This window comes from Boleophthalmus pectinirostris, unplaced genomic scaffold, assembly GCF_026225935.1.
Source record: "Boleophthalmus pectinirostris isolate CB_2022bp ecotype Guang Dong unplaced genomic scaffold, ASM2622593v1 HiC_scaffold_22, whole genome shotgun sequence".
Lineage (NCBI taxonomy): Eukaryota > Metazoa > Chordata > Actinopteri > Gobiiformes > Gobiidae > Boleophthalmus > Boleophthalmus pectinirostris.
The window spans coordinates 3,178,728-3,196,972 of NW_026571190.1; the positions used below are offsets into that span (position 1 = coordinate 3,178,728).

Here is an 18,245-nt window from a genome sequence, read left to right on the forward strand (position 1 = left end):
TCGGTTTTAAGAATGCGCACTCACACACACTTCGAACCATACATTTTCAGCTACTTTTTGTGCGATGGGCTGTTGGCTTCATCGAACCAGGACCTGCAATGTGCACTGTGGCGGTTTGCAGCCGAGTGTAAAGCAGCTGGGATGAAGATCAGCTCCTCCAAATCCGAGGCCATGGTTCTTGACTGGAAAAAGGTAGCTTGCCCTCTCCGGGTGGATGGGAATGGAATGGTAATTTTCTGCGATGCTTAGCATAGCAGCGTCTCCAGTGCCTCTGTGCACAAATGAAGACTTGCCTCTTTCCAAACCTCTTAAAGGACGATTGTTTTGACTGTTGACCGTGACACCCTCATCAGCAAAATGTCAAAAAAGAGAAAAGTGGACGTGAGTGCAGGATTTTCTAAGAAAAACTGACTTATTCCTATTTACAGACAAGTTCATGTTAAAACATTGTGCTGAAACTGCATTTTTCTTAAAGTTTCAGGTTGTTCATAATATTATAATATTTTGTAAAAGAAAGAGTTCATCAATTAAAAAATATTTCTGTAATAGATTTGTGTTTCTCTGCACAAATATTTGAACTTATTGTTATTTTTGGGGTTTATATGTTTTCTGATCTGGCCCCTTTGGGATCAAAGTAGGTTGGATACAGCCCCCAGACCAAAATTAGTTTGACACCCCTGATCTAGAGTGTTCATCATAGAGGGTCAGTTTTAAAATACAAAGTGCACAGCATGTGTGGGAAGGTGTATGTTCAATATCAAACCCTTTGAAATTACACTTTCTACAGTCTTTCAAAGATGCCCTCCTATTTGAAGAGGAGAATTTTCTAGCAAATTCAAGCCCCCAGAAATCTGTGATAAATCAAATGTGTAAAAGTTCAGATTCTCCAATACATCTGACTAATTTTAATCCTTGAAAATTTGAAGGACCGACCTTAAATAGTTTTTTAGATACAGCATCTGAAAGTGGCTCCTTGAACAACTCTGCTCAAAACAGGTCAGGGGAGAGTTGACAAAATATTTTTTAATGGTAAAACTAAAAGAAGTTGGGAGCAAAAATTTGGGACTTTTCCCAAAATGACCCATTCACAAAGGAAATTTATAGGCTACTACATTGTCATAAATATAACTACAATAATAAACTTTAAATTTTCGTCCCCCTCTCCTCCACAGGCGTGTGCCACGGTGAAAACTGTGGGATCAGAAGGGGCCAGGACAATCTGCCACCGAGCGAAGTGCTTCTCCAGCTGCTCCAGCAACTCTGCTATTCAATTAAGTGGCCCATGTAAAAGCTGCACATTGTCATTTATTTGTTGGAGCTGCCACTCCAGCATAGAAAACCCTCTCTGCTGCTGCTCCAGGAACGGCTCTTCTCCGATGCTAATGGCCCTATATGGCTGCCTCTCACGGGAGCCTTCCTCCATCTCTTCCTCTGCCTTTCCCTCCACTATTTCCTCCACGTCTTCATCCACGGTCTCCAGAGCAGCAGCAATACTAGCTCCTGGTGGTTGTGGCTGTGGAGCTGAACAACAGAGCGTGATTGAGCATAACCTTAAATGTATTGTTTGAATGAAGAATTAGACAGTCGACTGTCAGTTAAGATGTTTGCATTTCTATGATCCATTTAATAAAACTGCAAATCTTTTGTCAGTTGTTTCTTAATTGTGCCTTTTATTGTAATGGACCTGTGCTATAAATCAAACATGCCTTAAGTGTAGGGCTATTTTGAAAAATGTATAGGCTATTTAGGTATATTGGGGACAATTTTAGTTAATTAACAGATTAGTCCAAGCCTGTGAAGAGGTGCACTGATAGGCCCCTTCAGCATTTCATATGGTCTAGATCCACAAATGACTCCAGTTTAATTAGTAAGCCGTTGCAGTAGCTACTGATATATTAGCCTATTTTAGGATTTTTAGGTTATTAAATAAGAGGAAATTTAGGAATTTTAATTAAGACTATAACAATAATCATATCTATTTAATTTTGCAAATTTCCCTTTGGGTGTGATTGTGGGTCAGTAAAGTTCTACCTCGATGTCCTGCTGGACGCCACCAAAGCCCTCCACTTCTGCTTTACTAAAGCTGGAAGAGGCAATGTCCTCTGCGGGTGTGAGCTCTGCTGACATGGAAAGGCCACCTCCTTTTGCTGCGGCTAGACGGCGGTTCGCAGCAGCCTTTTCTTTTCCCCATTTTCTGACATCATTGTACCACTTGAGAAACTGCTCCGCAATCCTACTGATGCCAGAAGATGAGGAGACAGCTGCTGCCACCTCCATCCATGCCTGCTTCACCTGCTTAAGAATAAAATAGGCCTTATTGTCAAAAAGCCTGTATGCTAAAATATAACTAAATATGTGTGGGTAGTGGGCTAAAAGACTACTTTAGCGTGGGCTGGTTAAAATGTACTTACATCATGGGACTTATGAGCTGGTAATGAGGCTATGACTGCAGAATTCACCTGCACCTGTGGTAAATTTAAATGCCACAGCCTTCACAGATTGGTTCAGTCACCACCTTGGTTCTGTCATCACCATATATGTACTTGTACTGTCCCACTCCAGCCTCCAGCTGCGAAATACAGCCCAACCTGGCCCCCTTCTTTGCACTTGCACTAGTGATAAGATAGGGGCATGATCGTGCCCCAGGTGTTCATGTGTTGCTTCAGTGTAGGACATATTGTCTTTCTTACAGAAATCACATCAGACTTTGATGTTTAAGTTACATTTCAGTTACCTGACAATTCCAGAAATCAAATTATAATTAGATTTTAAGTGTGAATTTAAACATAGACAATGAAGGATTTTAAGAGTGAACTGGGTTCAATGTCACTATCACGCCTCTACGTGAAACATGAGAACTTTTTTGAGGTTTAAAACGAGATGTTGAAAGTAATTTATTTTGTATAAAAACAGAAAAATAGCATAATGTAAAACTTGAAATGTAGTGTTCCTTTGTTCAAACCATCAGACTGAAGCGTCTGTGGTGAAGGCCTCATGAACACTTTGTAGAACCTCCTGAAGTATCTGACCTGAGTCAGAACAGTCCCATGTGTTTTACTGTGACTGAAGTGTGTTTTCTTCTGTGTCTCAGGATCCACCAGAAACATCCTCCATCTGAACCTGGTCCCAGCTGTGAGTCCCTCAGGAGTGACTGGTCTATGGAACGTCCCTTTGTTTTTGCCACAGAGCAGTGAGTTTCCACAAGTGTTGAATAAAACTATAGAACTGAAATGAGAGTTTAATGTGTCTCTTTCACAGAGTGGAGCAGACGGGTCCAGAGGTCTCCAGTGGTCAGCACCATCAGACACAGCTGGACTCCATATTTAAGGTCTGTCATTCACTAAAGTTTGGAAATGTTCAGATGAATGAGAACTTGTTTGACACAGATCTGACACTGACTGTATTTGTCTGTTCAGCTTCTGGAGGAGGACATCTTCACTTTTGTCCGGAAGGAGCTGAAGAAGCTCCACAAGGTTCTGAGTACAGATTACCCAGAATGCTTAGAGCCTGTGGAGGATGAGGATGAAGAGCAGAGGAGCAGCAGTGAGGCTGTTCTGAAGATCACACTGAACTTCCTGAGGAGGATGAAGCAGAAGGAGCTGGCTGAGCGTCTGTGGAGCAGTAGGACCATTTAACACATTTAACAAGATGCTCACAGTCATTTTATCTTCTCTGAGACTCAGGTCTGTATCTGTTTTCTTCATTCAGGGAGTTATTCTGGAGTTTATCAGCGTAAACTGAAGTCTAACCTGCAGCAGAAGTTTGAGTGTGTGTTTGAGGGCATCGCTAAAGCAGGAAACCCCACCCTTCTGAATGAGATCTACACAGAGCTCTACATCACAGAGGGAGGGTCTTCAGAGGTCAACCAGGAACATGAGGTCAGACACATGGAAACAGCCTCCAGGAAACCAGGCCCAGCAGAGACAACCATCACATGTGAAGACATGTTTAAAGGCCCAGCTCACACACATGGACCAATCAGAACAGTGCTGACAAAGGGAGTGGCTGGCATCGGGAAAACAGTGCTCACTCAGAAGTTCACTCTGGACTGGGCTGAAGGCAAAGCCAACCAGGACATACAGCTGCTGTTCCCGTTCACTTTCAGATCACTCAATGTGCTGAAGGAGAGAAGCTTCAGCTTGGTGACACTTGTTCATCACTTCTTTAGTCAAACACAAGCAGAACTCTGCAGCTTTGAAGACCTCCAGGTGCTCTTCATCTTGGACGGTCTGGACGAGTGCAGACTTCCTCTGGACTTCACCAAAACCAAGGCCATGAACGACCCCACAGAGTCTGCCTCAGTGCACGTGCTGCTGGTAAACCTCATCAGGGGGAGCCTGCTTCCCTCCGCTCGCCTCTGGATAACCACACGACCCGCGGCAGCCAATCAGATCCCTGCTGAGTGTGTCTCCATGGTGACAGAGGTCAGAGGGTTCACAGACCCACAGAAGGAGCAGTACTTCAGGAAGAGGTTCAGAGACAAGGCCGACACAATCATCTCCCACATCAAGATGTCCAGAAGCCTCCACAACATGTGCTACATGCCGATCTTCTGCTGGATCGCTGCCACAGTCCTGGAGCATGTATTGAAAAGCAGAGAGAGAGGAGAGCTGCCCAAGACCCTGACTCAGATGTACATCCACTTCCTGGTGGTTCAGGCCAAAGTCAAGAACATCAAGTATGAAGAAAGATCTGAGACAGACCCACACTGGAGTCCAGAGACCAGGAAGATGGTGAAGTCTCTGGGAAAACTGGCCTTTGAGCAGCTGCAGAAAGGAAACCTGATCTTCTACAAGAGTGACCTGAGCGAGTGTGGGCTGGACGCTGCAGCGGCCTCAGTGTACTCCGGAGTGTTCACACAGGTCTTTAGAGAGGAGACAGGCCTGTACCAGGACAAGGTCTACTGCTTCATCCATCTGAGTGTGCAGGAGTTTCTGGCTGCTCTTCATGTCCATCTGACCTTCATCAACACTGGGATCAACCTGCTCTCAGACAAACAAACACCATCATGGACAAAGGTTTTAAGCAATAAGTCAGTGCAGTTTTACCAGACAGCTGTGAACCAGGCCTTACAGAGTCCAAATGGACAACTGGACCTGCTCCTCCGCTTCCTCCTGGGACTTTCACTTTCATCCAATCAGAGTCTGCTACAAGGTCTGCTGACAAAGAGAGAAAGCAGCTTCCAGACCAATCAGAAAACAGCTGAGTACATCAAGAAGAAGCTGAGTGAGAATGTGTCTGCAGAGAGGAGCATCAACCTGCTCCACTGTCTGAATGAACTGAATGAGCGTTCTCTGGTGGAGCAGATCCAACAGTACCTGAGTTCAGGACGTCTGTCTGAAGGTGGACTGTCTCCTGCTCAGTGGTCAGCTCTGGCCTTCATCTTACTGTCATCAGAAGAAGATCTCGAGCAGTTTGATCTAAAGAAATACTCTGCTTCAGAGGAGGCTCTCCTGAGGCTGCTGCCAGTGGTCAAGGCCTCCAACAAAGCTCTGTGAGTAACATTTGTTTAACAGAGGATGATATGAGTCAACTTCAATGTAAACAATGTTTCCTCCTCCAGACTGAGCAGCTGTAACCTGTCAGAGAGAAGCTGTGAAGCTCTGTCCTCAGTCCTCAGCTCCCAGTCCTCTTTTCTAACAGTCCTGGACCTTGGTCATAATGACTTGAAGGACTCAGGGCTGAAGATGTTTTCTGTTGGACTGAAGAGTCCTCACTGTAAACTGGAACAGCTCAGGTCAGAAATATACAGAAAATTATTTCAATGTTCATAGTTTTGCTCTAATATTTTGTTGATTACATTCTCTTTTCCACTGTTGTGTTTATTTCACAACAGTGGATTATAAATTATAAATTATATATTATAAATATTTTGTAGACTTTATATATAGTTTTGTTGCTCACATGTTGTAATACCTGTGTAAGCATAATAATGAATGCCAGAGACAGACCGTCATTTTGGTCACTATTGGCTCTTGAATAATTTAGCTTGTTTATTAGTCACCAGTCCTACACTTGCCCTGTGCTTGATTATCACAATCAGAGCACAATGTACAGCCAAATGCCATATTTGCACAGCATGACACACCACTCACACCCAGCACCAACAACACAAACTGATCCACCGTTCACAACCAGCCACAAGAACCAGCCCCGACACCGTCAACAAAACAAAGTTAAACTTTTTGAGCTGTTACTACTACAACACAGTCACAACACAAAGACATGGGATCAGCTACATCGCACCCACAAGCTCATTTACACACTATTTAATTATTAACACTATCGGCTCTATCTTGCCCCTGACCTTAACATAGTGCAAGAAGTGCGTCATACCTGAGTATCAGGTGGAGCGGAGCAGACTGAGGGCATTGTGTGGCATATTCAGTGAATTGCCAGAATTGTAAAAATATCAAACTAGTCTACTGACAACGTGTAACATGCTCAAGGCTTCTTTTATTAAATATATTTTTTGACCAAATTATTGCCATTGTGCCGCTCTGGTTAGTTTCTAAAATTAGTGGAGAGTAGCTATCATCAGAATCGTAGAAAACTGTGTGGTGGCCGGACTCTGAAAGGGATCGGTGCACACAATCATTGACAGCTCAGGTCTCGTATGTGCAGCATGGTCAGTAGAGCTTTGTATAGTGGCTCAAGAGACGTATAGTCCGCATGAACACTGCTCTGTACAGACTTGCACATCCTGCTCTGTGCTCATGGTGCACATCAGTCACTTGTGCGAGGCCAGTGCAGATCGTGCAGTCCCCTCCTCGTGTGATAATGGTTTAATAATGTCCGTGTGCAAAGCGGTAAAATCAGAAACATTTACATTTCAATAAACGTATTCCATAATCCACGAGACATCCACCTGTGTGGGACCAAATGCTCTGGACACCCGTGACAAGAGAATGTGAGTGGTCAGCTGTAGCAGTGGTGGACACACGTACCTCAGATGAAAGGTGTAGAAGCGAACTGCTGGGTCAGGCGGGAACGGGTGCAACCAGGGAGGAAGCAGCGGTCAGCGAGTCTGCTGTGGGATTTGGAATTCATGAGAAGGTCTGACACTGATACTGGCTTGCTGCATAATCTGAGGGTGCTTTCACATCAACAGTATTTGGTGTGCACCAAATGGTCCATTTGATCCAAAAGTGGTTAGTTCAGTTTGTTTGCGTTGGTGTGAAAGCATCAATCGGACTCGGACCCGAACCAAATCAAGCGGACCGAGACCTCAAAAAAGAGGTGGTCTCGGTTTGCTTGAATCTCTCTGGTGTGAATGCGAACTCTGGTCCAAACCATAGACAGTAAGTGGGGCGGCAGTAGCTCAGTTGGTAGAGCATTCGCCCACTGATCTGAAGGTTGGCGGTTCAATTCCAGCTCTTGACATGAATGTCACAGGTTGAGCGGTTAGATCCACTGACCCATAGGTTAGCTGGTGTGATTCAAGCTCCCACAGATGAATGCTGTCGTTGTGTCCTTGGGCAAGACACTTAACCCACCTTGCCCACAGTGTCTGTGTGTGAATGGGTGAGTGGTTCCTTGTTGTAAAGTGCTTTGAGTGCCTTGAAGGTGGAAAAGCGCTATAGAAAAATGTGACCATTTACCATAAGTCCAAACAAACTATTCTAGATGCATCATGGGCGGACACGTGTCTCATCTGCCTGAAATAACACGCTGTACGACTCCAGTGCAATGACAGATTGTTGTGCAGACGCAGTTGCAATTCATTTTCGAAATATTTTGCCAACAATGACCAAAACAGAGAATGAAATACACGAAGATCAGAGCAAGAACCAAAATGTGAACATGTGGCTCCAGAGTGAGTCTAAATTGGGGTGTGTACCTCTGTTCAGGACCTGCATGCTCAGAGAGATCCCGGTGTTCCCCGTGTTCACGCAGCAACCATTGTTTGTTATTTTAGGCTATTAACTAACCAGATAATTTTAGGACAATAGGCAATCACCTATTCAAAATGTCCTGCTTTTAGCCTCATGTGAGAAATACAGCTCCGGTTCAGGTCGGGCCCAGATGACGTGGAGCGGGGAGTGAAAAGCGCTTTCCCCGAGAAGAAACAAATGCGTTTAGGATGGACACTAACCAACCAAACTGTCCGGATACTGCACCACCTCGGAACCAGCCGCGGTTCTTCACCACGGAGGACCGGACCTGTAGGTAGTCCACAGCATATTCTCGCTTTCCCCGCATGGAACCAGCGTGCAGATGGCGGAACGTACCCGCTCAGACCTAGTCATTGCGCACTGGTCTTGCTTGCCACCGTTTCGAACCAGCACATGGAGGACAGAGCCTCTGGACCTACCTGACCAACGCGCTTGTAGGACGACAGAAGGCCAAGGACCGGACTCCAGCCCCATCCTGAGGAGCTCCGCGCTACGGTGAGCGCTGTTGGCTGCTGCTGTTACCCGAACTCTGGGCTAATGTGCGGTGAGTTTGTAGAAAGTTCTACATGTTGCTGTTTTATGAGTTCATGGTGATAAGCTGAGATGAGGACGACCCATGGTATTAACAGGGAACATCGATATTGATAACTGGAGGTATCGCTGTTCTACTGGGAAACAGAGGCACGTCAATCGGACCAATTTTGGTTCATTTGATGGTGTGAACGCGGACCACTCTGGAGTGTATTTGCTACATAATAACAATTTTATTGCCTGGTGTGGACCACATCATCGATCTAGCCGTGTGAAAATGCCCTGAGACAAACGAATGGAAGGAACACTGAGAAAACTAAAAAGGCTTACAGGGGTACACGTGTGTGAGAGGGGTGCAGATGTGCGCGGAATGTTCGGAACACAAACCCAGCCACTTCTGTAATGGCCCATCCACAATTCTGTATTCGTGATACCTCTACTGGCATCGCGTGGCTCCGGAGATGTTTTATTGTATCCATATATAACATTTCCCCACACCCAACTTTACTGTCTGGTAATGAGGCAAAGATTGCAGACTTTACCCACACTTTCAGTGATTTTAAATGCTACAGCAGTCACAGATTGATTCAGATGCCGGCCCACTCCAGCCTTCAGCAGTGAAGCACAGCCCGACCTGAACACGTCCGTCTTTAATGCTAGAGCTAGTGCTAAGATCGGGGCAAGATAGGGCACTATAACTCTAACATTATATATACAACATTTATTACTGTAACAGTATGTAACTGTGAGGCTTCATCCTCAGAATGAAAACAAGCCTCTTATCTTCTCCAGAAGACTGAAACAAAATGTAATGCAAAGTAATGGACAGAAGCAACTTTCTTAAAACTTCAGGCTCTCCCACAGAAGTCCATCCAGTCCACTCCAACCCAACACACTCAAAGGGCAAACACCTGAATCAAATCATAATATGATCACATTTAACATGATAAAAATAAGCATATCCATGTACAAAATATGGAACATATTGCCTAAAACAAAATATATTTTTTTTAAATCTAGGTCAAGTTAGGAAGTGCGGTGCACTTTCGTCCCCCTATTGCCCAACTGCCACTTTTTCACACTCATAGTGTATTTTCTATTATTCTGGCTCTTTGTTGATGTTTTGCATAAACAGTTGTTCATGAAGTGAATAACTGACTGCTTAAAGATTAGCAACACAACAGCCATCCTACAGGAAAAATATGTGATGTTTTTGATGTCATAAAACCAAGAGATTAGTTTCTTTTAAGATTGATTGTTGAGATTTGGAGTGAAAGAAAGTATCAGAACAGTTCGTTTGTGTTCTGAAGTCTACTCTAATGAGCTCCTATCTCGTCCTCCAGATTGAGCCACTGTAACCTGTCAGAGAGAAGCTGTGAAGCTCTGTCCTCGGTCCTCAGCTCCCAGTCCTCTAGTTTGAGAGGTCTGGATCTCAGTCTCAATGACTTGAAGGACTCAGGGCTGAAGATGTTGTCTGTTGGGCTGAAGAGTCCTCACTGTAAACTGGAACAGCTCAGGTCAGAGGGGTTCATATTATTCACTATTATTGCATAACTTGTTGGCATTTGCATTGAAAAATTATATTTGATAAAAGTAAAATAAAGATAGGGGATTTGTTATTTGTCTCATTTGGGCTAAATGTTACTATTGAATTGACTGATTACAATAATATGTGTCCTCAGACTGTCAGCTTGTCTGGTCACAGAGGAAGGCTGTGCTTCTCTGGCCTCAGCTCTGAGGTCCAACCCCTCCCTTCTGAAAGAACTGGACCTGAACTACAACCATCCAGGAGACACAGGAGTAAAGCTCCTGTCTGCTCTACAGGAGGACCCCCACTGCACACTGGACACTCTCAGGTATAAGGAATATGTGTATGTGTTTATTATTATTATTATTTTCCTTAAAAAGGTTTAAGTAAGCTTATGGACCCACAGTAGACCATCTGCAGCTGCTTTTCCATTAAGTTGTCACAACACACTACAAGTCACCAGTTGTTTCCTGCCCCTTTATGGTCACTTTGGTTGTTGTACTCCATACATCTGTTGTCACCTTACACTTCTGTATAAAAACTCTCCATTACTGTGATGCCTCTGTGTCATCACATGCAGGCAGCAGAACCAGAGCCCTATTAGACCTTCAGAAAAACATCTGTGGCCTTCAACTCTTTTCTTATACAGCAACCAACATTTTACTGACTGAAAACATAGCTGAAAACGTGCAGCTTGGACAATTCTGAGGACAGTGAAGTGAGGAACTGTTGGACTGTGTGAAAATGAGCTGTTTCTTTTTCTTGTATCCATGGAGAGCTAGCTGTATATGTCTGAGAGACCAAAATATAGCCTTCCAAATGCAACAGAGAAGTATAAGATTTAAGCTTAGAAGAAGCTTTCCTGTTGTGTCTCCAGATTTCACCTGGCTCCCCCTAGAGGCTGCTGTGAGTCTTTTGTCCTTAGGTTGTTACTCTCCTCAAACTACTCTGACACTGGATCTGCTGATCAGACCTCCTGTTAAGTTGCTGTTTGTCCTGGCCTGTCAGCAGTGATATGAACTTTGACCTGTGTCTATCAAATAAAGGGGAGTTCCTAAAACAATAGAAAGCACAAGTGAACATGGAGAATGGAAAAGGCTTGATTAGGAGGTGACATACATTTGGATTTATACAAATCATTGCTTTACTTTGTTTAAAACATCACATTTATTGTACATCTTTCTAGATTCTCATTTTGAGGTGGTGATAATAACATCAGAACAAACCTGTTTCAAAAATGTGATTTTAAAACGCCTCAGTGTTTCAGGCTGATGTCATGTGTTTCAGACTGGAGCCTGCTGGAGCTGAGTGGTTAGCACCAGGACTCAGAAAATGTAAGTGTTGAGGTAACTCTATTTGAAACAGACTCATAGACACAATGCATGATGGGAAACAGAGTTCTCACATAAAATATCTATTGTTGTGTGAGAGACCTCAGACTGCGTGGTCAATAGCTGTGTCCATAATCCAGAGTTGTTCTTAAATTAGATCCTGAAGAGTTCAGTCTGGAGCTGTGTAACTGCACTCATGTTTCAGCTCAAACATGTTCAACAATGATGTTCATTGTTCTTCTGGAGACAGTGGATTTAAACCAATCTCCTGTTCTCCTTTGAGCTGTGCCTCTGCTGTCACTCCTCCTCATCACTAGAACAACAGCAGATATCACACAAACACTGGCAAAAGGACAGCAGCTGTGAACAAGCTCCTGCAACACAGAGCCACATGTCTAAGCCCCTGTGTGCAACAAGAACAGAACTACTGCTGCTGGAGCAAAGGAGGAGCACCAAGGTATCAGAGTGAAATCTTTGAACCCATTGTCAGATCTTACACTGGGGCAGTAGGTCCTTGGTTCCTCCTGATGCAAGACTATGCCCACGTCAACTGTCTGCAGGCAGTACCTGGGGGATGAAAGGATTGATACAATTGAATCACCCTCACGATCACCTGACTTAAACACAATAGCACACTTCTGAGTCATTATGTCTAGGTTCATCAGACTCTACAGGAGTTCAGTGATGCCCTTAAAGAGATCTGGGAGAACATCCCTCAAGACTCCATCCGCTGTCTCATTAGGAGTGAGCCACGCCGTTGTCAAACATGCATACAAACATGTAGAGGCCACACAAGATACTGAGAAAGCATTTTGATTTGCAGAAATTTAAATTTTAGCAAAATGGACTACCCTGCCACATTTTTATTTCACTTTTATTTTCAAGGTGTCTATAAAACAAAGCCTTCTGTAGGCTGATAATGTTATTTCCATTAAGGTCACATACTTTTGGTCCTAAGGCATTGCCCTGTCCATATTTGTTTCAATATTCATCTTCATTTAATATTACGTTACTAACTTTGCATTAGTGCAACAGCAGAAGCAGCAAAACCAGAGCTTTCAGTTTTTAATCAAAATGTTATGATGTATTACATCCTTCCAAGAGTGGGGTTGTGGTCCTGTGGGGGCACACTTGTGAAACCTCAGGGGTTTCAGCAGAAAAGCTGTTGCTCTGATGTGGAGCATGTCCTGCACCCCCTCGCTCGGACTTCAGCTACCAGATCAGGCTCCAATAATCTTGACTGTTAAACTTGCGCGGATGATGGAGCTGTCCAGAGGGCTTTGGCTTTTAATTTCCCTGTTTCTTGTTGTGTATGTTGTTTACATTCAAGTGCAGTAGCACAGCAGACAGACTGTTGTAACTAAAGTATGCACAACATTAAACTGTGGTATAATGCGCAACAAATGTCGGTGTATGCAAAGAAGGTCTAATTACCTAATGTGCCACGTCTATGGCTATATGTGCATTCTGTACATTTGAAGCAGCAAGATTGGGCTTTTCTTTTAATTTTATAAGATTTCTGAATTTCTTGGGCCCAAAAAAACTAAAACTAAAACTGCATATGCTCTAGTATAATTACCAATATTCTTACTATTAGAGATAATATATTGTGTTCAGAGTGGCAGTAGAGGTGTGTGACTAGTAATCAAAAGTCTCAGGGGCTAGGTGATTACAACATGTTTGGCACCCACTGCTCCAAGAGGAGTATTTTAATGTAAGTAGATGAACAACATTCAACTAGTTATTATAATGACTCTGGGGCAGTCATTTTATCTGGAAACATTTCCAATAAATGCAATGTCCCCTAATATAAAAGTTATTAGGTGGAATTAGGTTCAAAACTCCTAATGATATTACAGTAAATAAGCTTTATAAATGTTTTCCATGATAATAACTGTCTGTAGGTTCTTGTTATTCTGCTGAGTGTCACTAAACGGTCTCTTTGACAAGATGAAAGCTTAAAGGTGCACTGCACAAGTTTTCTGGTGGAGGGTCCATCATGCTTGTTTCTATGGATATGTCATTGGAATGTTCCACAGTATGACAATAAACAGCTTTACCTCACATTTATTAAAATGATTATTATATAATTAATTACAGATGGTTTTATAGCTCAGAAATACCTAGAAAAACAGGAATTTTGACTTTGAGCGGGGTTGCCTCTCCAAAGATCTGACCTGTAACTTGGTCTGGTTTGGGCTCTATGATGATAGAAAGGTTTAATGCCATACTGTGAAACATTCCAGACCAAGTAATAACATTTCTATGGATAAAATCATTTGGACCCTCCATCAGAAAACTTGCACAGTGCACCTTTAAGCTTTCATCTCGTCATTGTGACTGTTTTGTGACACTCTGCAGAATGACAAGAACCTATACACAAAGCACCTTTAATATCTTTCTTTCCGCATTTCTATTAATGGTGTCAAACATACTGACTTGTGGCATTAAAAGGGCAATAAAAAGCATTATTTTTAGGTTGAACCCTGCATAAACCCTGAGGTCTGCAGTTCTGTCCATTAAAATGCAGTTTCTGGTCTTTAATGAACAGAATGATGTTGCCTCCTTCCACAGAGTGGATAAATATGTGTCAGGATGCATGATTGAATATGTGGCACAAGAGGGCAGCAGTGTATTTATTATCTGACTCAACAAATTTCATTTTATTTCATTTCAGATGCTCCAGGGATTTTTACCATCATGTTTAGCATTGTCAATTTTGCCTTTATAATAATCCTTTTCTTTTTTTTTTTTTTTATTAATTTTGGTGTCTTGGTTCTTGAACTTGTGATATTTGAAGATGTCCTCTAATAATCTGGATTTTAGCTTCATCCCTTAGCTTCATCATGTTCTTCAGTGTTGAGTCAGTCCTCTTAGCATTGCTTCTGCTTGTTCTGTGAAGAATCCCTCAGTCGTCCAGGTAGAATCCACGGCGAGGAGAAAATTCAGTTTGTCGACTGGACAAAAGTTAGTTTGGTTGAAGACGTTTCACAGCTCATCCAAGCTGCTTCTTCAGTTCTGGTCAGACGCTGGTGGACACTTCCTTATATCTGCAGGGAGGAGCAAACTACACTGAAACTAACACACACACTTGTTTACAGTTTGTGTTTGTTAGTTCGGTCTATTGACCTGTACAGGGTGTGGGGGTCTAATTAACATAACAATTCTTGGCCATAATGGATCTTCCACACCTCTGGACCTGACCTGACTACACCTGTTGTTCTCTTGTTTGTTTTGATTTAGGTTTGAGGATGGAGTTGTAAATAGGAGATCGATGGTGTCTGAGTCCATTTCTGTTTAGAGAAGGATTCTCTTTCTTAACAAAAATGGCTTCTTTCACTCCCCTCTCAAAACAGTTCTTTTCTCTGTACTACTGTACTGTACTGGTCCAGGTTGAGGTCTTCAGGAAGCCCACACCCACAGACCAGTACCTGCTTTTTGATTCTCACCACCCACTGCAGCACAAACTTGGAGTTATTCGGACACTGCAGCACAGGGCTCAAGTGGTGCCTACAAGCACAGAGGGAGAGGAGAAAGAAGAACAAAATGTGCAGAAAGTTCTCTCTGTTTGTGGAGACAACAAAACCAAGAGAACTAAAAAACAGGACAACAGAGAATCAGAACCCAGGAGAAAGGGGTAACTATTTCGTACATGGCTGGTGTTTCTGAAAAACTACAGAGGATTTTCAGACAACATGAGATCCCGGTCTATTTCAAACCTATGAACACTCTAAGACAGAGACTAGTCCAACCCAAAGAACAAAACACCGAGCCACAAACAAAGCAATGTGCTCTACTCCATTCAGTGTAGTGAAGACTGTAGTGAACGCTGCACTGGAGAAACTAAACAGACACTTCACAAGAGGATGAACCAACACAGACGAGAGAGCAGCAGTGGACCTCAGTCTGCTGTACATCTCCACTTAAAAGCCACGGGCCACTCATTTGAGGACAGTGAGGTACAGATTTTACCTAGAGAAAAGAATTGGTTTGAAGAAGCCATTTTTGTTAAGAAAGAGAATCCTTCTCTAAACCAAAATGGAGGCCTCAGACACCATCTATCTCCTGTTTACAACTCCATCCTCAAACCTAAATTAAAACAAACAAGAGAACAACAGGTGTAGTCAGGTCAGGTCCAGAGGTGTGGAAGATCCATTATGGCCATGAATTGTTATATTAGACCTCACACCCTGTACAGGTCAATAGGCCGAACTAATAAACAAAAACTGTAAACAAATAGGTGTGTTAGTTTCAGAGTAAATATTTAGCTCCTTCCTGCAGACAGATATAAGGAAGTGTCCACCAGCGTCTGACCAGAACTGAAGAAGCAGCTTGGATGATCTGTGAAATGTCTTCAATCAAACTAACTTTTGTCCAGTCGACAAACTAAATTTTCTCCTTGCCTTCTTCCTTGTTCTGTTTTTCACTGGTGCAGATTTGTCCACAAAGTCCAAAAGTGAGCTCATGAAAGCGTCTAAAGAAACCTCGACGTTGTGTCTATTATAGACATCATTCCAATCAGCCTTCTTCACTTCTCTCACAATGTCATCAACAGCACACGCTTTATAAAGCCTTTTATGCTTTAAATGTGCCTTTAATATAGGAATTTTAACTCTGTTTGTGACGACTATGAGATGATGGTCGCTGAATCCAACTGGTAATGATCCAGTTCTCATCCCTCAGCACAGCCTTTTCTCCCCTCTCTCTGGCAGCCCTAAGTTTAAGAAGTAGTGGTGCTGGAGTAAAGGAGGAGCCCTGGAGCCACACTGACACAGACACAGCTGTTGGACTCAGCACAGGACTGTCTACACACAAGCACAAGTGACTGTGGATTCGTATAGAGACATTTTAAAGGACAAAGTCTGTGTCATGGAGCACAGACGAGTGTAGGAATGTGTGGAGTGACGTCAAAGACTGGAGCTGCACAAACTACACACAACTCACATTTACACTGAAAATAATATGAAATAGATGTGTGAGAGGCTCTGAAACTAAAGGAAATATAGGGCTGATGCAAAATCAATATTAGACTAATATAAGCCTGCAAAGATTAAGAAAAAAAAAAAAAAAGTGCTGTCAAAAAAATCTTGTTATTAATGAATTAACATAAAATCATTTTAACTGCGTTTTTTTTTTTTTTTTTTTTTTTTTTTTTATCGCAAAGTAGTTTTTTTCATAAGCTGTGGGCACTGCTGTAACTTTAGGAAAACTACAGGATCCAGCTGTAGGCATTAAGCAAAACTATTTGTATAAAACTGAGAAACCCTGCCAGGTGTCCTGATGTCACTCATATGAGGAAAACACTAAATATAGTAAGAAACAAAAAAGACACAAAAAACACACAAAAAAAAACACAAAACATACAGTAAATCCACACTTTCCTTCAATAAGGACTGTGACAGAGACAAGTTTTAGTGGCTCTCTTCTTAACTATGACGTTCATGAGATTAATTGCTAATAAATATTTTAATCAATTGACAGCACTAATAATAATTAAATACATGAATCAACAATAAGTAAAAGCCTTTCCATCTTTCATGAAAACATTTGTCCATATTAAACTCTAATGAAATGTGTGTCTCCACATGGGACTAACTGCTGCTGTGTTGTGTTTTCTCTCCATCAGATTTCTGTGATCTCACTCTGGATCCAAACACAGCTCACACAAACCTCAAACTGTCTGACAACAACAAGAAGGTGACACATGTGAGAGAGGAGCAGCCGTATCCAGATCATCAGGACAGATTTGAGAACAGGGAACAGATTCTGTGTTCCACTGGTCTGACTGGTCGCTGTTACTGGGAGGTCCAGTGGAGAGGGGTGGTTCGTGGATCAGTGTCTTACAGAGAAATCAGAAGGAAAGGAGACGGTGCTGACAGTGGGTTTGGATACAATGATCAGTCCTGGAGTCTGGAGTGCTCTAAAAATGGTTTCTCTGTTTGGCATAATCACAAACACACACCCCTCCCTCAGCCCTGGTCCTCCTCTTCTGGGAGAGTAGCAGTGTTTGTGGACTGTCCTGCTGGTTCTCTGTCCTTCTACACAGTCTCCTCTGACCAACTGACCCACCTCCACACCTTCAACACCACATTCACTGAGCCTCTGCTCCCTGGGTTTAGGCTCTGGCCTGACTCCTCAGTGTCTCTGTGTTTAGATTAACCGCATCATTTTCCTTTGAGAAAAGTTTTATGCTAACAATTGTATCATATCAAATGTGTTTTGCTTTGGCTTCACTTTGTTTTTGAAATGTCTCTGGATGAATGCAGAATAACCATCATTACCAAAACATGAAGCAGAGTTTATGGACTGTGTGGATAACCTCGGCTCCGCAAAATACGTGTCCAAACTTGATTTGCTAAAAGGATACTGGCAAGTGCCTCTCACGGAGCACGCTTCAGAAATATCTGCATTCGTAACCCCCGATTATTTTCTGCAATATACGGTGATGGCTTTTGGGATGTGCAATGCCCCAGCCACCTTCCAACGCCTTGTTAACACTGTTTTACAGGGATTACCTAATAGTAATGCTTATCTGGACGATCTCATTGTGCACTCCCCCACTTGGGAGGATCATCTTAATACTCTGACTCAGGTTTTCGATCGACTGGCTCTAGCGTCGCTCACATTAAACCTTGCCAAATGCGAGTTTGGGAAAGCCACAGTAGTTTACCATGGTTGGGAAGTAGGCCAAGGCCAAGTGCGCCCCATAGAGGCTAAGATTGCAGCTATAGTTGCGTGCCCACCTCCCTCCACTCGTCGTGCCCTACGCCGCTTCCTGGGCATGGCTGGGTACTACAGAAGTTTCTGTAGGAATTTCTCCTCCGTTGCTCTGCCCCTCACAAACCTCCTCAGCCCCAAAGTTGATTTTGTCTGGTCACCTGAGTGCCAACACGCCTTTGATAGTGTTAAGTCTTTGTTGTGTCATGCCCCTGTGCTTGTTGCTCCAGATTGTTCCCGTGC

General features: G+C 43.0%; 1 protein-coding gene across 1 annotated transcript; it reads left to right on the plus strand.

The window, feature by feature from the left end:
- The first annotated feature begins 3,231 nt into the window (after positions 1 to 3,231).
- On the plus strand, positions 3,232 to 17,444 carry LOC110175808 (NLR family CARD domain-containing protein 3-like). Its single transcript, XM_055157979.1, has 8 exons — positions 3,232 to 3,328; positions 3,417 to 3,621; positions 3,709 to 5,494; positions 5,564 to 5,737; positions 9,770 to 9,943; positions 10,109 to 10,282; positions 11,242 to 11,288; positions 16,912 to 17,444. The coding sequence occupies exons 1-8, from the start codon at positions 3,242 to 3,244 to the stop codon at positions 17,442 to 17,444; spliced, it is 3,180 nt and encodes a 1,059-aa protein (XP_055013954.1). The 5' UTR covers positions 3,232 to 3,241.
- The last annotated feature ends 801 nt before the right edge of the window (positions 17,445 to 18,245 follow it).